At 38.8% G+C, this 18,179-nt stretch overlaps 1 protein-coding gene across 2 annotated transcripts in view; it reads right to left on the bottom strand.

Annotated features, from left to right (window-relative positions):
• Nucleotides 1-18,179, bottom strand: part of LOC128659377 (maternal DNA replication licensing factor mcm6) — a 232,207-nt gene that overhangs the window by 93,974 nt on the left and 120,054 nt on the right. For both annotated transcript variants that reach the window (XM_053713033.1, XM_053713032.1), the window contains exons 10-12: nucleotides 14,961-15,068; nucleotides 12,854-13,009; nucleotides 5,267-5,395 (exon numbers count right to left, since the gene is read on the bottom strand). In XM_053713033.1, the coding sequence (XP_053569008.1) occupies nucleotides 5,267-5,395; nucleotides 12,854-13,009; nucleotides 14,961-15,068 (393 nt within the window). The remainder of the gene's footprint in view (nucleotides 1-5,266; nucleotides 5,396-12,853; nucleotides 13,010-14,960; nucleotides 15,069-18,179) is intronic.

Here is an 18,179-nt window from a genome sequence, read left to right as displayed (position 1 = left end):
GTGTGACCAAATCAGGATCACTTGCAGTGATTTGGTGATTATCCTGTGTTTCCTAGTAGTTGATTTGCAACGATCCTGAAAGTATCCTGACAAAGCTGGATGTCTCAGGGTTTCTGGATATTGCAGCTGCAGGGGGAGACGCCCTTCCCCTGCAGGCAGCTGCAGCGGGAGACACTCTCACCTGAGACAGCTGCAGTGGGAGACACTTATCTGAGACACCTGCAGTAGGAGACAATATCCAGAAACAGCTTGTGACAGCAGACACCTGAAACCCTGAGACATGTGCAGTGGGAGGGGCAGTCACCTGAGACATCCAGCTTTCAGGATACTTTCAGAATCATCACAAATCAACTTCTAGGAAACACAGGATAATCACCAAATCACTGCAAGGGATCCAGATTTGGTCACACTCTGCTTAACTCATCTCACAGCAAGTTTATTCCAATTTTATTTTTATCATTTCTGCGCATTTCACATTTTTTTCATTTTGTATAACAATTTTGACACTTTTTTTAGTGCTCCAGGGCACTTTTTTCTTTAGTTTTTATTTGGGTATTAAACACTGTCACACGGCTTTTCATATTCATTTACTCACTTGGACCTTTGGACATTGAGCCATATCACACTTTTGAACAATTCACCTTGAACTTGGATAGGGTATCTTCTATTCACACTGTTTTTATCATTGTTTTTATTATGTACTTTTAATTAAGCACAATTATGTTTACCTCATGGATCCATAATTTCATTCTATGTGTTTAACTATATGTGTTTATTTGTTTTATTATCTATTTGATTGATGGATATTGGATTGATTGATGGATATTGGATTATCCTAATAAAACCTACAACCTTTCTCTAGCCACCTTGGCGTTAGGCTTTGCATATTGTGGCTAGTAGCACAACACAAAGTATTAACTTATTAGAGAGAAAAATATATAAACACACCATGTACCTATTTTCACCTAAGTGTTTAACTTCAATAGGGCATCACAATTTAATAATATGGTTTTAAAATTGATATTAAATGCTTTTATGTTTTTATGCTGTTAAGTTTTTATTTTATATTGTGGACATTTTTAGCATGAAGTGTAAATTGATGAAATATGTAAATATAGATCTAAGCTTTTGATATTGGAGATTGTAGACAAAAAAAATGTTACAACTAAACGTTATATTTTTATATGTATTATTTTTTTATATTTTTAGTATGATACAATTGATTGAGCTAAATGTGAACCAATAATAATGGCCGATATTCGACACCCCCCCACCCTATGATTGCTGTTCTTTCCTTTAAATATAAAGGGCGCAATTCAGAAAACATCCGTCAAATTCTCCTCTTGATAAAGCCCGGCCGCTGCCAGGGGGAAACGTGTCAAGGTCAGGAACTAACTTACAGAGTCCTTAATCCTCACCAAGCATGCTCGCAGGGTATCCGGAAAACCTGTCAGACTCTGGTGCAGCATAAGAAAGCAGTCCATCTCAGCCTTGCCATGAGTGATTAGGAATCATAACAACTAAACGCTTCCTCTGAACGCTTGTTGTTTTTATATATATAGTAAGTGCAATATTGTTTGCGTGTGTAATTTTTGTAATAAAACTTTTCACTTGAGTCTTGCCTTGTGCGCCTTTTCTCATCTCTCTCTGCATATGTAACCACACATCAAGCCAAGGACAGGAATCGCCGGGCTGGATAGAGGCGACACAGAACAGGCACATTGTCTTCACATCAAGACTTAAAGACACAGCCATCAGAACCCAAAGACACAAAGTTTGGGCAAAGCCCTCACAAGGATTTAAAGACACAGTTTGAGATTTCTACAAACATGTATAGCCAGTGATATCACACTTGTCATCTGTGGGAATTAAGATCTAAGGTACTGTTGGTGTTATCCCAAGGCATTAAAATCGGACAAACACCATATCTATACTACAATAATAGTGGTGTATTTCCACTGTTAGGAACCCCAAATATTATAAAGGTTTTTATTATATGATATGTATATTACCGTATATATAAGGTATTATTACATAGGACACAGTATATGTACAGGTTCTTTATGTGCTGAGCTTTTAGAGGTTCTAACCAATACCTGGGTAACAAATGTGTCTAATATTACTTTCAGTTACACAATACCACACACAGTGTCACAATCATTTACATACCCTCCAAGATATTGGAATATATAGAGAGAATGTAATCTTTTTATTTATGATATCTATCTATATATCTATATCTCAAACATAGATCAGGATAAAGCGCAATTAACATTTCCGATAGTTTTAGCCTTCAACATAGGTGCTCTCTACCTTTCTTTTAACATTTTTAACTCCCTAGCAGCTCCTACTTTAAAAAATGAATTACTTATTTAAAGGGATACTGAACCCAAATGTTTTCTTTAGTGATTTAGAGCATGCAATTTTAAGCAACTTTCTAATTTACTCCTATTATCAATTTTTCTTCATTCTATTGTTATGTTTATTTGAAAAAGAAGGCATCTAAGCTATTTGTTTGGTTCAGGACCCCGGAAAGCACTTGTTCATTGGTGGATTGTTCACCAAAAATGGGCCGGCATCTAAACTTACATTCTTGCATTTCAAATAAAGATACTAAGAGAATGAAGAAAATTTGATAATAGGAATAAATAGAAAGTTGCATGCTCTATCTGAATCACAAAAGAAAAAAAATTGGGTTCAGTGTCCCTTTAAGTACTTTAGAAATGACTGCCATATAAATTACCTAAGCTTTTTTTCTGCCTAGTAACGGCTCCTGAGTGAATAGAAAGCTGAGGGGGCAGGGCTACCAGTGGGAGAAAAGGCTTCAAAGGCAGTTTGAGTGTAATAAAATTATAAAATGTACACCAAGCATTATAAATAAGCTTCCCTCATAAAAACATGCTCCCCTGACTAACCAGTGTTCTCTTGATTATTTTTTTTTTTTTTTAAAGATAAATTTTTATTGATTTTGACAACAAATAAAACATCCTTTTAACACAAGAAAAGAAATCACAGGATTCTGGATTCAGCATACAAATCATAAAGATCAAAGATCAAAACAACTTGACTGCGAGTAGCCACAACCTCTTGATTATTTTACTACACTGAGCAGTCAACGGTTTTCTTAAAGGGCCAGGCATCAATTTTCTAAAAAGTGCTATAATTATTTCCTCAGAGCTACCAGAGAGTTGTGAAGAAGAACAGTGGCGATATGTCCATGATATGAATAGGGTAGGTGGTGACCTAAAAAAGAAAAAAGTGCAACATGACTGGCTATGCTGTACCTGTGTCAGTACCTGCAAATAGCCTCTGGACTGTGTGTGTGCTTTAACTCCTTGAGTGCTAATGATGGCTTTGAGCCGTCGCTAGCACTCTCCCACCTTGAGGGAGATCTGGGGGCTCCCACCCGCTCCTATCTCGGCTATCGGGCCTGTATAGTGACAGGCATCACTGGGGCTTCAAGTTTTGCACAGTGACATCCCTCGCATTGAGGTGATGTCACTGTGCAACTTTATTTAAAAATGACAATAAGTATATGGAAAGGGGGCATGCTGCTTAGAAGCCTGTATATCAGGCATCTAAGCAGCTACAGACCCCCAAGACCCACTGTTGGAAATATTATCGCCTAACCTTTCCAACGGTATATGTCTTGGGGATCTGGAAAAAAAAATAATAAAAAAAAACTTAAAAAATAAAAAAAATTAAATCAGCTTAGCACCAAGGTGGGAAAGTGCTTTGCACTCAAAGGGTTAAGCTCACTTACCTTATGCAGCACCCCTCCACTGGCTTACCAGGCATGCAAAATCCTTGTCAATGCAGCTGCAGCAGTATCCAGTAGAGAGCCCATCCAGTGCAGGTATCGGGTACTACAGAGGATTTCAGTAGGAAATACCTGTGTCCCTCAGTGCAAGGCTGAGAATGAGTCCCCGCCACACCTGAGGGTAGTTATGGCTGGTGTCCCATAGGGAAATACTGTGCACATAACAGGGTATTCCTATGTCCCTGAATAATTCAGCTGCTGTGAAGTTTCTCTTCAGTCTTCTTTGTAAATGATAATTCCCAGGGACTCAGGGTCTCACATCGGTGTGAGCTCCCAAATCTAAATCCATAAGTAAGTAGCTGGAAACACCTATTCTCAACCAACTCCTACAAGGCCATAAAAAAAAAAAACTAAGATGTGAGGGATTTTAATCTCTGATAAGGGTTCTTGACCTCCTAGTGGCAGTTAATATATCCCATATGTTATGGAGGACTATGGACCATCATTTTATGAAAAATTATACTTACTGATAGACACTTGTCCACCAGCAAACAACCAGTAGACAGGCAAATAAGTACTGAAATATATCAGAGGTTATGAAATAAGATTATGTTGTAGATCCACAGAAGGAGGCAAAAGAAATGTCCCTGCAACCAATCATGGAGTGTCTGAGGCGAAAAAGAAGCAACAAAACATACCCCAGATAAACATTACTCTGACAAGCACTGTACTCTGAAGAATCGGGGCCTCATTATAGACTGAGAACTCCACTCCTCTGAAGAATCAAATGCACATCTTCATTCTTTGACCAACTCCAGCGGAGGTAAAGGAAAGATTGAAGTACATGTGAGGTGGGAGGAGTTTTATAGAGCTCTTGGTGTTTTGGAATATTTCCTCCTCCTAGTGGTAAGGAAGAGAAATACTCAGGAGTCCTGGATGCTCACCACCTGTATAAAATAAATCATCTTCCTAGAACGAACTTCCAGGGGCCACCACAACCGCACACTAAGCTTCAAACCATGACAAAGCAGAAATCCACACAATCAGGGTACAAATGTGCAGAGGGACAGGAGGGTGGTCCTCCAGATTGCAATTTATTTGGGCTAACCGCTATCTGTAAAAGGGGCATAATGATATTATGGAGAAGCAAACAATGTTTGCAGCTCCAAAAAAACTAGGGATTGTTGTGCACTTCAGAAACTATCGGCATGATCCAATCACAGGTAGGCCTTACACCATGCTTGAAACCCGAGCCCTCACTTTTAATGATTTGCCTTAGTAAACAAGCACTTGACTCTAAATGGGTCCAAAAAAAAAAAAGTGAAAAAAAGAGAAACAAAGATGAAAAGGGAAAGAATAAAAAGAAACACACACATATACACACACACACACAGTATATATACATATATACACAAACCTACATACATACACACAAATGCAAACACACACACTAAGCTGCTAAATTCTATGAACATAAGTGCAAAATTACATTAAGATAATACTTACTTTTGGTTGAAACTGACGCGCAAACAACAAATACCTCTGAACGTCTTCAATTGAATAAACCCTTTCTATAGACTCCTCATTTCTAGTATGTAAATCAACAATTCTTCGAGCAATTGCATAATCTGTGACCTTTAAAAAAAAAAAAATGACAGAATGATAAACAGCAGCAATGGAACAATATATTAAATCTTTGAACTTTAATTATACGGGCTTCAACCCTGATGTTCACTATATGCACTCTCCAATCTGAGGAGAACATAATTTATGTAAGAACTTACCTGATAAATTCATTTCTTTCATATTAGCAAGAGTCCATGAGCTAGTGACGTATGGGATATACATTCCTACCAGGAGGGGCAAAGTTTCCCAAACCTCAAAATGCCTATAAATACACCCCTCACCACACCCACAATTCAGTTTAACGAATAGCCAAGAAGTGGGGTGATAAAGTGCGAAAGCATATAAAATAAGGAATTGGAATAATTGTGCTTTATACAAAAATCATAACCACCCCAAAAAAGGGCGGGCCTCATGGACTCTTGCTAATATGAAAGAAATGAATTTATCAGGTAAGTTCTTACATAAATTATGTTTTCTTTCATGTAATTAGCAAGAGTCCATGAGCTAGTGACGTATGGGATAATGATTACCCAAGATGTGGATCTTTCCACGCAAGAGTCACTAGAGAGGGAGGGATAAAATAAAGACAGCCAATTCCTGCTGAAAATAATCCACACCCAAAATAAAGTTTAATGAAAAACATAAGCAGAAGATTCAAACTGAAACCGCTGCCTGAAGTACTTTTCTACCAAAAACTGCTTCAGAAGAAGAAAATACATCAAAATGGTAGAATTTAGTAAAAGTATGCAAAGAGGACCAAGTTGCTGCTTTGCAAATCTGATCAATCGAAGCTTCATTCCTAAACGCCCAGGAAGTAGAAACTGACCTAGTAGAATGAGCTGTAATCCTTTGAGGCGGAGATTTACCCGACTCAACATAGGCAAGATGAATTAAAGATTTCAACCAAGATGCCAAAGAAATGGCAGAAGCTTTCTGGCCTTTTCTAGAACCAGAAAAGATAACAAATAAACTAGAAGTCTTTCGGAAAGACTTAGTAGCTTCAACATAATATTTCAAAGCTCTAACAACATCCAAAGAATGCAATGATTTCTCCTTAGAATTCTTAGGATTAGGACATAATGAAGGAACCACAATTTCCCTACTAATGTTGTTAGAATTCACAACTTTAGGTAAAAATTCAAAAGAAGTTCGCAACACTGCCTTATCCTGATGAAAAATCAGAAAAGGAGACTCACAAGAAAGAGCAGATAATTCAGAAACTCTTCTGGCAGAAGAGATTGCCAAAAGGAACAAAACTTTCCAAGAAAGTAATTTAATGTCCAATGAATGCATAGGTTCAAACGGAGGAGCTTGAAGAGCCCCCAGAACCAAATTCAAACTCCAAGGAGGAGAAATTGACTTAATGACAGGTTTTATACGAACCAAAGCTTGTACAAAACAATGAATATCAGGAAGATTAGCAATCTTTCTGTGAAAAAGAACAGAAAGAGCAGAGATTTGTCCTTTCAAAGAACTTGCGGATAAACCATTATCTAAACCATCCTGAAGAAACTGTAAAATTCTCGGAATTCTAAAAGAATGCCAAGAAAAATGATGAGAAAGACACCAAGAAATATAAGTCTTCCAGACTCTATAATATATCTCTCTGGATACAGATTTACGAGCCTGTAACATAGTATTAATCACAGAGTCAGAGAAACCTCTTTGACCAAGAATCAAGCGTTCAATCTCCATACCTTTAAATTTAAGGATTTGAGATCCTGATGGAAAAAAGGACCTTGCGACAGAAGGTCTGGTCGTAGCGGAAGAGTCCACGGTTGGCAAGAGGCCATCCGGACAAGATCCGCATACCAAAACCTGTGAGGCCATGCCGGAGCTACCAGCAGAACAAACGAGCATTCCTTCAGAATCTTGGAGATTACTCTTGGAAGAAGAACTAGAGGTGGAAAGATATAAGCAGGATGATACTTCCAAGGAAGTGATAATGCATCCACTGCTTCCGCCTGAGGATCCCGGGATCTGGACAGATACCTGGGAAGTTTCTTGTTTAGATGAGACGCCATCAGATCTATTTCTGGAAGTTCCCACATTTGAACAATCTGAAGAAATACCTCTGGGTGAAGAGACCATTCGCCCGGATGCAACGTTTGGCGACTGAGATAATCCGCTTCCCAATTGTCTATACCTGGGATATGAACCGCAGAGATTAGACAGGAGCTGGATTCCGCCCAAACCAGAATTCGAGATACTTCTTTCATAGCCAGAGGACTGTGAGTCCCTCCTTGATGATTGATGTATGCCACAGTAGTGACATTGTCTGTCTGAAAACAAATGAACGATTCTCTCTTCAGAAGAGGCCAAGACTGAAGAGCTCTGAAAATTGCACGGAGTTCCAAAATATTGATCGGTAATCTCACCTCCTGAGATTCCCAAACTCCTTGTGCCGTCAGAGATCCCCACACAGCTCCCCAACCTGTGAGACTTGCATCTGTTGAAATTACAGTCCAGGTCGGAAGCACAAAAGAAGCCCCCTGAATTAAACAATGGTGATCTGTCCACCACGTTAGAGAGTGTCGTACAATCGGTTTTAAAGATATTAATTGAGATATCTTTGTGTAATCCTTGCACCATTGATTCAGCATACAGAGCTGAAGAGGTCGCATGTGAAAACGAGCAAATGGGATCGCGTCCGATGCAGCAGTCATAAGACCTAGAATTCCATGCATAAGGCTACCGAAGGGAATGATTGTGACTGAAGATTTCGACAAGCTGAAATCAATTTTAGACGTCTCTTGTCTGTTAAAGACAGAGTCATGGACACTGAATCTATCTGGAAACCCAGAAAGGTTACCCTTGTCTGAGGAATCAATGAACTTTTTGGTGAATTGATCCTCCAACCATGATCTTGAAGAAACAACACAAGTTGTATGAGATTCTGCTAAATGTAAAGACTGAGCAAGTACCAAGATATCGTCCAAATAAGGAAATACCACAATACCCTGTTCTCTGATTACAGACAGAAGGGCACCGAGAACCTTTGTAAAAATTCTTGGAGCTGTAGCTAGGCCAAACGGCAGAGCCACAAACTGGTAATGCTTGTCCAGAAAAGAGAATCTCAGGAACTGATAATGATCTGGATGAATCGGAATATGCAGATATGCATCCTGTAAATCTATTGTGGACATAAAATGCCCTTGCTGAACAAAAGGCAAGATAGTCCTTACAGTTACCATTTTGAACGTTGGTATCCTTATATAACGATTCAATATTTTTAGATCCAGAACTGGTCTGAAGGAATTCTCCTTCTTTGGTACAATGAAGAGATTTGAATAAAACCCCATCCCCTGTTCCAGAACTGGAACTGGCATAATTACTCCAGCCAACTCTAGATCTGAAACACAATTCAGAAATGCTTGAGCTTTCACTGGATTTACTGGGACACGGGAAAGAAAAAATCTCTTTGCAGGAGGTCTCATCTTGAAACCAATTCTGTACCCTTCTGAAACAATGTTCTGAATCCAAAGATTGTGAACAGAATTGATCCAAATTTCTTTGAAAAAACGTAACCTGCCCCCTACCAGCTGAGCTGGAATGAGGGCCGCACCTTCATGTGGACTTAGAAGCAGGCTTTGCCTTTCTAGAAGGCTTGGATTTATTCCAGACTGGAGATGGTTTCCAAACTGAAACTGCTCCTGAGGATGAAGGATCAGGCTTTTGTTCTTTGTTGAAACGAAAGGAACGAAAACGATTATTAGCCCTGTTTTTACCCTTAGATTTTTTATCCTGTGGTAAAAAAGTTCCTTTCCCACCAGTAACAGTTGAGATAATGGAATCCAACTGAGAACCAAATAATTTGTTACCCTGGAAAGAAATGGAAAGTAGAGTTGATTTAGATGCCATAGCAGCATTCCAAGTTTTAAGCCATAAAGCTCTTCTAGCTAAAATAGCTAGAGACATAAACCTGACATCAACTCTGATAATATCAAAAATGGCATCACAGATAAAATCATTAGCATGCTGAAGAAGAATAATAATATTATGAGAATCATGATCTGTTACTTGTTGTGCTAAAGTCTCCAACCAAAAAGTTGAAGCTGCAGCAACATCAGCCAAAGATATAGCAGGTCTAAGAAGATTACCTGAACACAGATAAGCTTTTCTTAGAAAGGATTCAATTTTCCTATCTAAAGGATCTTTAAACGAAGTACCATCTGACGTAGGAATAGTAGTACGTTTAGCAAGGGTAGAAATAGCCCCATCGACTTTAGGGATTTTGTCCCAAAATTCTAATCTGTCAGACGGCACAGGATATAATTGCTTAAAACGTTTAGAAGGAGTAAATGAATTACCCAATTTATCCCATACTCTGGAAATTACTTCAGAAATAGCATTAGGAACAGGAAAAACTTCTGGAATAACCACAGGAGATTTAAATACCTTATCTAAATGTTTAGAATTAGTATCAAGAGGACCAGAATCCTCTATTTCTAAAGCAATTAGTACTTCTTTAAGTAAAGAACGAATAAATTCCATTTTGAACAAATATGAAGATTTATCAGCATCAATCTCTGAGACAGAATCCTCTGAACCAGAAGAGTCATCAGAATCAGAATGATGATGATCATTTAAAAATTCATCTGTAGAGAGAGAAGTTTTAAAAGATTTTTTATGTTTACTAGAAGGAGAAATAACAGACATAGCCTTCTTGATGGATTCAGAAACAAAATCTCTTATGTTATCAGGAACATTCTGCACCTTAGATGTTGAGGGAACTGCAACAGGCAATGGTACATTACTAAAGGAAATATCTGCTTTAACAAGTTTGTCATGACAATTAATACAAACAGCCGGAGGAATAGCTACCAAAAGTTTACAGCAGATACACTTAGCTTTGGTAGTTCCAGCACTAAACAGCGATTTTCCTGAAGTATCTTCTGACTCAGATGTAACGTGAGACATCTTGCAATATGTAAGAGAAAAAACAACATATAAAGCAAAATTGATCAAATTCCTTAAATGACAGTTTCAGGAATGGGAAAAAATGCCAATAAACAAGCTTCTAGTAACCAGAAGCAAAGAAAAAATGAGACTGAAATAATGTGGAGACAAAAGAGACGCCCATATTTTTTGGCGCCAAATAATACGCCCACATTGTTTGGCGCCTAAATGCTTTTTGGCGCCAAAAATGACGCCACATCCGGAACGCCGACATTTTTGGCGCAAAAGGACGTCAAAAAATGACGCAACTTCCGGCGACACGAATGACGCCGGAAACAGAAAAGATTTTTTGCGCCAAAAAAGTCTGCGCCAAGAATGACGCAATAAAATGAAGCATTTTCAGCCCCCGCGAGCCTAACAGCCCACAGGGAAAAAAAGTCAAATTTTTTAAGGTAAGAAAAAATGATTGATTCAAATGCATTATCCCAAATATGAAACTGACTGTCTGAAAATAAGGAATGTTGAACATTCTGAGTCAAGGCAAATAAATGTTTGAATACATATATTTAGAACTTTATAAATAAAGTGCCCAACCATAGCTTAGAGTGTCACAGAAAATAAGATTTACTTACCCCAGGACACTCATCTACATGTTTGTAGAAAGCCAAACCAGTACTGAAACGAAAATCAGCAGAGGTAATGGTATACAAATAAGAGTATATCGTCGATCTGAAAAGGGAGGTAAGAGATGAATCTCTACGACCGATTACAGAGAACCTATGAAATAGACCCCGTAGAAGGAGATCACTGCATTCAAATAGGCAATACTCTCCTCACATCCCTCTCCACGTTGAGAGGAAAACCGGGCTCCAACTTGCTGCGGAGCGCATATCAACGTAGAATCTAGCACAAACTTACTTCACCACCTCCATAGGAGGCAAAGTTTGTAAAACTGAATTGTGGGTGTGGTGAGGGGTGTATTTATAGGCATTTTGAGGTTTGGGAAACTTTGCCCCTCCTGGTAGGAATGTATATCCCATACGTCACTAGCTCATGGACTCTTGCTAATTACATGAAAGAAACATCTAACAACTGCCTAAAACCTGAGAGCTCAGTCATAGCTCTTATTAAAGGGACACAGAACCCACATTTTTTCTTTTGTGATTCAGATAGAGTGTGCAATTTTAAGCAACTTTCTAATTTACTCCTATTATCAATTTTTTTTGGTGTTCTCTTGCTATCTTATTTGAAAAAGAAGGCATCTAAGCTTTTTTGGCTTAGAACTCTGGACAGCACTTTTTTATTGGTGGATTAATTTATCCACTAATCAGCAAGAACCCAGGTTGTTCACCAAAAATGGGCCGGCTTCTAAACTTACATTCTTGCATTTCAAATAAAGATACCAAGAGAATGACGAAAAATTGATAAGAGGAGTAAAACCAAAAGTTGCTTAAAATGTCATGCTCTATCTGAATCACGAAAGAAAAAAAATTGGGTTCAGTGTCTCTTTAATATGAATAAGGTGATATAAAGTTCAGATAAACCACCATTTTACAGAGTCACGCTAGGTTTGCCTTTTCTTTTTAAGGTTATATTGCACAGATTATACATCTCAATTTGATACAATTTGGATTATATCCTCTCTTATATACACAGTGATACATTGTTTTTATACTTTGAAAGGTGGGTGGAGTTTGGTGATCGAAAAATAATTGCATTAAAAAGGATGTTAATTTGTTTATAAATATTGAGACTTGGAGGATACATTATTCTATAGAAATACAACAGAAATGTTTTGTAATTAGGTGTTCAGATTCTTTTAAGAATTTAAAGATTCCATCCAATGCCTCTAACACAAATAAAATAAAAACATAAATACATTAACTGCCTAAGTGGGTGAGGCCTGTACAGCTGTAACTGCTGGTGAGTATCCAGAGCTGCGAGTTTTTCAGGGTCATGGGATGTGTACCTGGTCCGGTTTGAGAGCGCAATCAATTCCCATGTTTTGTATGTGTCTAAGGAAATTACATAGGGCCTGTGTCACCCCTAACTGTATCTCAGTATGTTTGGTTGAAGGCATGCATCTTGTGGCTGTAGGTTAGGGACCCAGGAGGAGACGTTGACGTGGTCCTAAGCATATCACCATTTAGCCAAATGTTGTAGCTTACTTCCATTTTGCTTTTAATCTAGCAGTGTGCTTGCAAGTGAGTGCCGGACTTTAAGTGTCTTCTGTGTAGATGTAGTAATAGGGCAACCAGACAAGTGCCAGGTTTACAGTGAGTAAGACAATTGCAAGTGACCTTTATTGCTTTAACCAACAAAGTCTGGAGCCAGAAAACTTTTTGGGGGATCATTTAAGTGGGTGTTTTTGCAGTTGGAAGTAGCCCCTACATGCTAATGGGGGGAGGGTGCTTGCACATGGTTGCACTGGTGTAAAGAAATGCAGGGTAGCAAGAGCTCATAACTGTTCATAAGAGACATTCACAATAAATAAAAACAGTAATGCAGTTAAATTACTCATGATATTCTAAGCAGACATTAATACAGGTATTCGAATATATGTTATACCTCATTGCATTCATCCACTAAAATGAAAAAAAGATCAAATCTTGACATTATAGGAGCCGATAGATTTACATTATGCTTTAGTGATTTTGATCTCTCATATCTTCCACCAATAGGATTTGCTGCTGCCAAAATGGATGTACGCGCATTCAGTGTTGCCTTAGAGAGAAAGCAGACAAAAGCCATATTGAGAGAACTAAAAATGCAAATGCAGTAAGTATGTAATTGTAGCAAAATTCTGAAATTAAACATTCATCCTCCACGTCCATATCTTTAATATTAAAATACAAATAAAAAACGAAAAAAGCACTGTGTTAAAAGTAATGTGTGTTAACGCAGTCAAAAACCAGATGAGCAAAATATAAAACAAATTATCCAAAAGAGTCTTGAAAAGCTGTGCAAACTGCAAAACCAGAATACTTGAGGGGTCACCAGGAAGGTTGGTCTGCAAAGCTTAGATGGTTTGTAATATGCTGAGACTAATAGTTTTATTTCAGTGTTTGCAGATACACTATTTGTATTGTTAAGTATTCTATGGATTCAAGCCTTTCAATCTGACAACATTTTTTTAATTTCTATTTTCATTAATTGTATTTCAGAATAAACTATTTTGTTTTAAATATGCCCATTGTTAGTGTATTAGTCCACAGTAAGATTATCAGGGGAGGAGAAAATTGCAAACACTTGCCTTTGTGGGGTTTAATAGTAGCTATGAATACACACAGCGCTATAGTATAATCTTACACACTGATCTAAAATATAAAAATGTCAAAACTTACAATAAGTAGAAATAAAGTAACCCATAACGTAAATGAAATGTGAGGGAAATGTAAAACAAATATACACATACATATATACAACAAACGAAACGAGAGCGAGCGAGAGCAAGAGCGCGAGAGCGAACTAGCGAGAGCGAACTAGAGAAAGCGCGAGAGCGAACGAGAGAGCACAAGAGAGAGAGAGAGCACAAGAGAGAGAGAGCACAAGAGAGAGAGAGCACAAGCGAGCAAGCGAGAGAGCGAGCACGAGAGCAAGCACGAGAGAGAGAGCAAGCACGAGAGAGCAAGCACGAGAGAGAGAGCGCGAGAACCAGAGAGAGAGAGAGAGAGAGAACGAGAGAGAGAGCGAGAGCGAGAGCGAGAACCAGAGAGAGAGCGAGAGAGAACCAGATAGAGAGAGAGAGAGAGAGCGAGCGAGCGCGAGCGAGCGCGAGCGAGAGCGAGAGAGAGAGAGAGCGAGAACCAGAGAGAGAGAGCGAGAACCAGAGAGAGAGAGAGAGAGAGAGAGAGAGAGAGAGAGAGAGAGAGAGCGAGCGAGAACCAGAGAGAGAGAGAGAGAGAGAGAGAGAGAGCGAGAACCAGAGAGAGAGAGAGAGAGAGAGAGAGAGAGCGAGAACCAGAGAGAGAGAGAGAGAGAGAGAGAGAGAGAGAGCGAGAACCAGAGAGAGAGAGAGAGAGCGAGAACCAGAGAGAGAGAGAGAGAGAGAGAGAGCGAGAACCAGAGAGAGAGAGAGAGAGAGAGAGAGAGAGAGAGAGAGAGAGAGAGAACCAGAGAGAGAGAGAGAGAGAGAGAGAGAGAGAGAGCGAGAACCAGAGAGAGAGAGAGAGAGAGAGAGAGAGAGAGAGCGAGAACCAGAGAGAGAGAGCGAGAACCAGAGAGAGAGAGAGAGAGAGAGAGAGAGCGCGAGAACCAGAGAGAGAGAGCGAGAACCAGAGAGAGAGAGAGAGAGCGAGAACCAGAGAGAGAGAGCGAGAACCAGAGAGAGAGAGCGAGAACCAGAGAGAGAGAGCGAGAACCAGAGAGAGAGAGCGAGAACCAGAGAGAGAGAGCGAGAACCAGAGAGAGAGAGAGAGCGAGAACCAGAGAGAGCGAGAACCAGAGAGAGCGAGAGATAATATACATGCTTACACACACTGAAAGATGAAACAGATGTAGTTATTACAAGTTATACCATTTTCTTTCATTGTGCCAAACATATCAACCTAAATGTGTATGGTATTGAAAAAGTGTTCTGAGTTCCTTTGAAGAGTTGAGATATCAATTTAAATGTACATTATATGTTTTACTAACCAGAAATTTTCTTGTAGAAATTTTGTTTCAGTATTTTTACCTTCACTCCAGCTTTTGTGATGGATATAGTTTGTTGTTCCATTGCTTCATGAATGGCAACTTGATCTTTCAAATCCATTTTATCAAATTCATCAATGCAACATACTCCCTACAAAAGGATATAATATTAGTCATGTAGGATAGGCACATAATTGCATACCATTCTTCTGCCATATTTCCTATTTTCTTCTAGCAAGACATGAATATGTATAAAAATGTAATAGTTACATTTTCCACCACTGCAAACGATATATTTTCTAGTAAGAAATAAAGAAGCTTCCAATCAAGTGCCAAAACAAAGAAAAACAAAAACTAAAAAAAGAACTACTCACATGCTAAAAAGCAACTATATCTCTAAGTATAACACTCTGTTACCCATCTGGGCACAAAGGCAATATCTGTTCATATTTAGTAAAATACAGACTAGCATAAGTACACAATCAATGCAGCAGCAAAGATTAAGAATGTATCTTTAGCACATAAATTGCCACCTACTTATGAAGCTTAATGTTTTAGCAAAAGTAAAAACAAAACATATAGAACAAATAAACATATCTACATACTACATACTGTATGTTCTCCATTCCAGAAGCTCCAAGAAAGTAGTTAGCAGGTTAAACATAGAGGTAATATCATTGTCTAATTTCAGGTTGTGTAGCATCTATATACACAAGGGTACTTTGTAGGGTCCTGCTATAGAGATACTGAATAGTTAATAATTTAACCCTTGCTTGCATATTATGGTATTTGATGTAAAGGTATATTTTTGAGAACGGGTGTAGTAAATTGTGGGGTCTAAATCAAATCCCTTATTCCACTAGACCTAATTGGCAGGAACTATGTGATGACTGTCACTGTTATAAGTAATATGCCAAGTTTCCAAAGATCCCTCTTATTGTAACTATTATATTCCCATTATGCTGTTAAATTGGACAAACACTTGATGATATAAACTTTGCAAGCTGAAACCTATTTTTTTTTGCCGACTCATGCAGGGCTGCCCTGGTGGAATGATCGTAAAAAAAGGGGCAGTCCCGGCGAGTGGCGAGATGGTGCCCTTTGAAAGTAATGGAGCTCACTGGATAGGGACACCGCTCCTTAGTGTGAAGTTAGCTGGGGGCGCACTGCAGCCAATATAACTCACATTGTGCTGCTTTCTGCATACAGCATCTTACATTCGCTTATATATTTTAGTATACATTTGTTTTTATATTGGAGTTATAAGTATTTGTATTGTTTGAGAAAAAAACCTGAGATATGCAGTGCAAAAATCTTTATAGAATTACGCTGGGATTAGAGAGACATTTTCATATACGCCCATGTTCAGCCCACTTTACAAAAAAACACTTTGCATTTTGTATTTAGAAGTACAAATTTCGTTGTCATTTTTTTTTTTTTAAATAATCTTATTTATCAAGTTTGATTTAACAATAAAGAGATAAAGAAATTTTACAACAGAAATACTGTATGGTCTCAGTCTCCTACAGTTAGAACATGTTGCACTTTCAAACGGTGTTTGAGCTTTTAGTGCCCTTTGATAAGTTCTTGGAGAGGTGCCTTTTTTGTAGTCCTAGTCTATGGTTCTCTGCTGCTAGTGCAAAGTTTGCGAGGAGTGACCATATATACAATCAACAGTTAGAAAAAACGTTACAGCGTGGTTACCTATATGAAAGCGTTTAACAAGGTTTGCTAAAGTTACAAAAAAAGAAATAATTTCAACATGTATTATACAGTAGTGTTAGCCCAGTGTTCGTAAGCAAATGTATGCCTCTTTAAGCTGTCAGGGAAGAACAAGGGCAAAGGCTCGGCCCAGTTATGCCTGAGTAGGTTCGGGGTTTACATTATTGGGGGGGTTCTAGTCTGTCCGTCTGGTGGGAAATGGGACTCCCACAAGTACATTAGGTCAGCATAGTTGTCAGGTTTCTCTATGGTATAGTAAAAATATCTTTCCAGTTTTAAATTACGAGTCATATAATTTATCCACGTGGTCAAGGTAGGGAGAGATTATGATTTCCAGTGTCTTGGGATAATCTTCTTAGCACTACATATTGCTAATTGGAAAAGTGATGAATAAGGCTTAAAGGGCAATTTAGGAGTGACGTGGAATAAATATATTAGGAGGTCTAAGGGAATCTCGAAGTTTAGGAGTGTGCTCAAGGATGAATTGATATCTTGCCAGTACTGTACGACTTTAGGACATGTCCACCATATGTGAAGCGGTGTCCCCTTTTCAGCTCACTTCCTCCAGCAATGATCTGTGGCTTCTCGGAATATATACTTCATTCTATGTGGGGTAAGGTACCACCAAAGGAGAAACTTATAATTGGTCTCTAATAGGGTAGTTGAGTGGGCGGATTTTGAGGTTTTTAGGATGATAGTACAACATTTGTGTTCATTTAAGGTGTACAGTAGTTCCCTGTGCCAGGATGTAATCGTAGGTGTGTCGAGTATCTCGGGGGGTGTTATAAGGAGCAGATAAAGCAAAGAAATTGAGTGTGAGGGAGACTAATTCAGGTTGCACAATTGGTGTACGCGCTCTTGATATCAGATGTTTTAGGTTGTGTGTGTCATGGAAGTGTCGGAGTTGAAGATATCTGAACCAGTGGGTGAATTGTGGGACATTCAGGTTTTCTAAATGTTGTTTTGGCATTAACTTATAGTTGATGCAGGGCCCAAGAGATGGGAGAAAAGGCCATATAGGAATTTAGAGAGGGTGTTAGGAAGTATGGATTCTGAGATCCCTCAGATACGCAAGTTTTGTCCTCACTCCCTGTTTTCCAGGTCTTCTAATTTGTCTTGTATTTGATGTAGTATTAGGTCCTGCGTTTGCATGGTAATTTGTAAGGTGGATATTTCAGCTCAGTTCAAGAGTCTCTATTCGATTGCTCATTTCAGTCATGTCCTTCCTTAGGCCCGCTATCTCCTCCTTGATACATTCACAAACCTTAGTGACTAAATTGTCTAGATCTAACTTTGATGGTATTGTAGCCATAAAGGCCTTGGAGATCTGCATGGGCTCCTCCATTGTGCTGTCCTCACTCTATGAGGCCGATGAAGCTGAGTGTTGCGCCATAGCGGATCCAGATAGGGTGACCTGTGTATTGCTTGGGGTTTTGAAAAAGGATCTCACTGAAGTGCATGCGTTAGGTTGCTTTTTATCTGTTTTTGGCAGCTTCTTTGGTGACATCCTGACTTGTGTCAGCAGTGTTACAATTTGCAA

This window comes from Bombina bombina, chromosome 5, assembly GCF_027579735.1.
Source record: "Bombina bombina isolate aBomBom1 chromosome 5, aBomBom1.pri, whole genome shotgun sequence".
NCBI lineage: Eukaryota > Metazoa > Chordata > Amphibia > Anura > Bombinatoridae > Bombina > Bombina bombina.
Note: the sequence above shows the minus strand (reverse complement) of the source record. Positions and strands in the feature narration are given on the sequence as shown.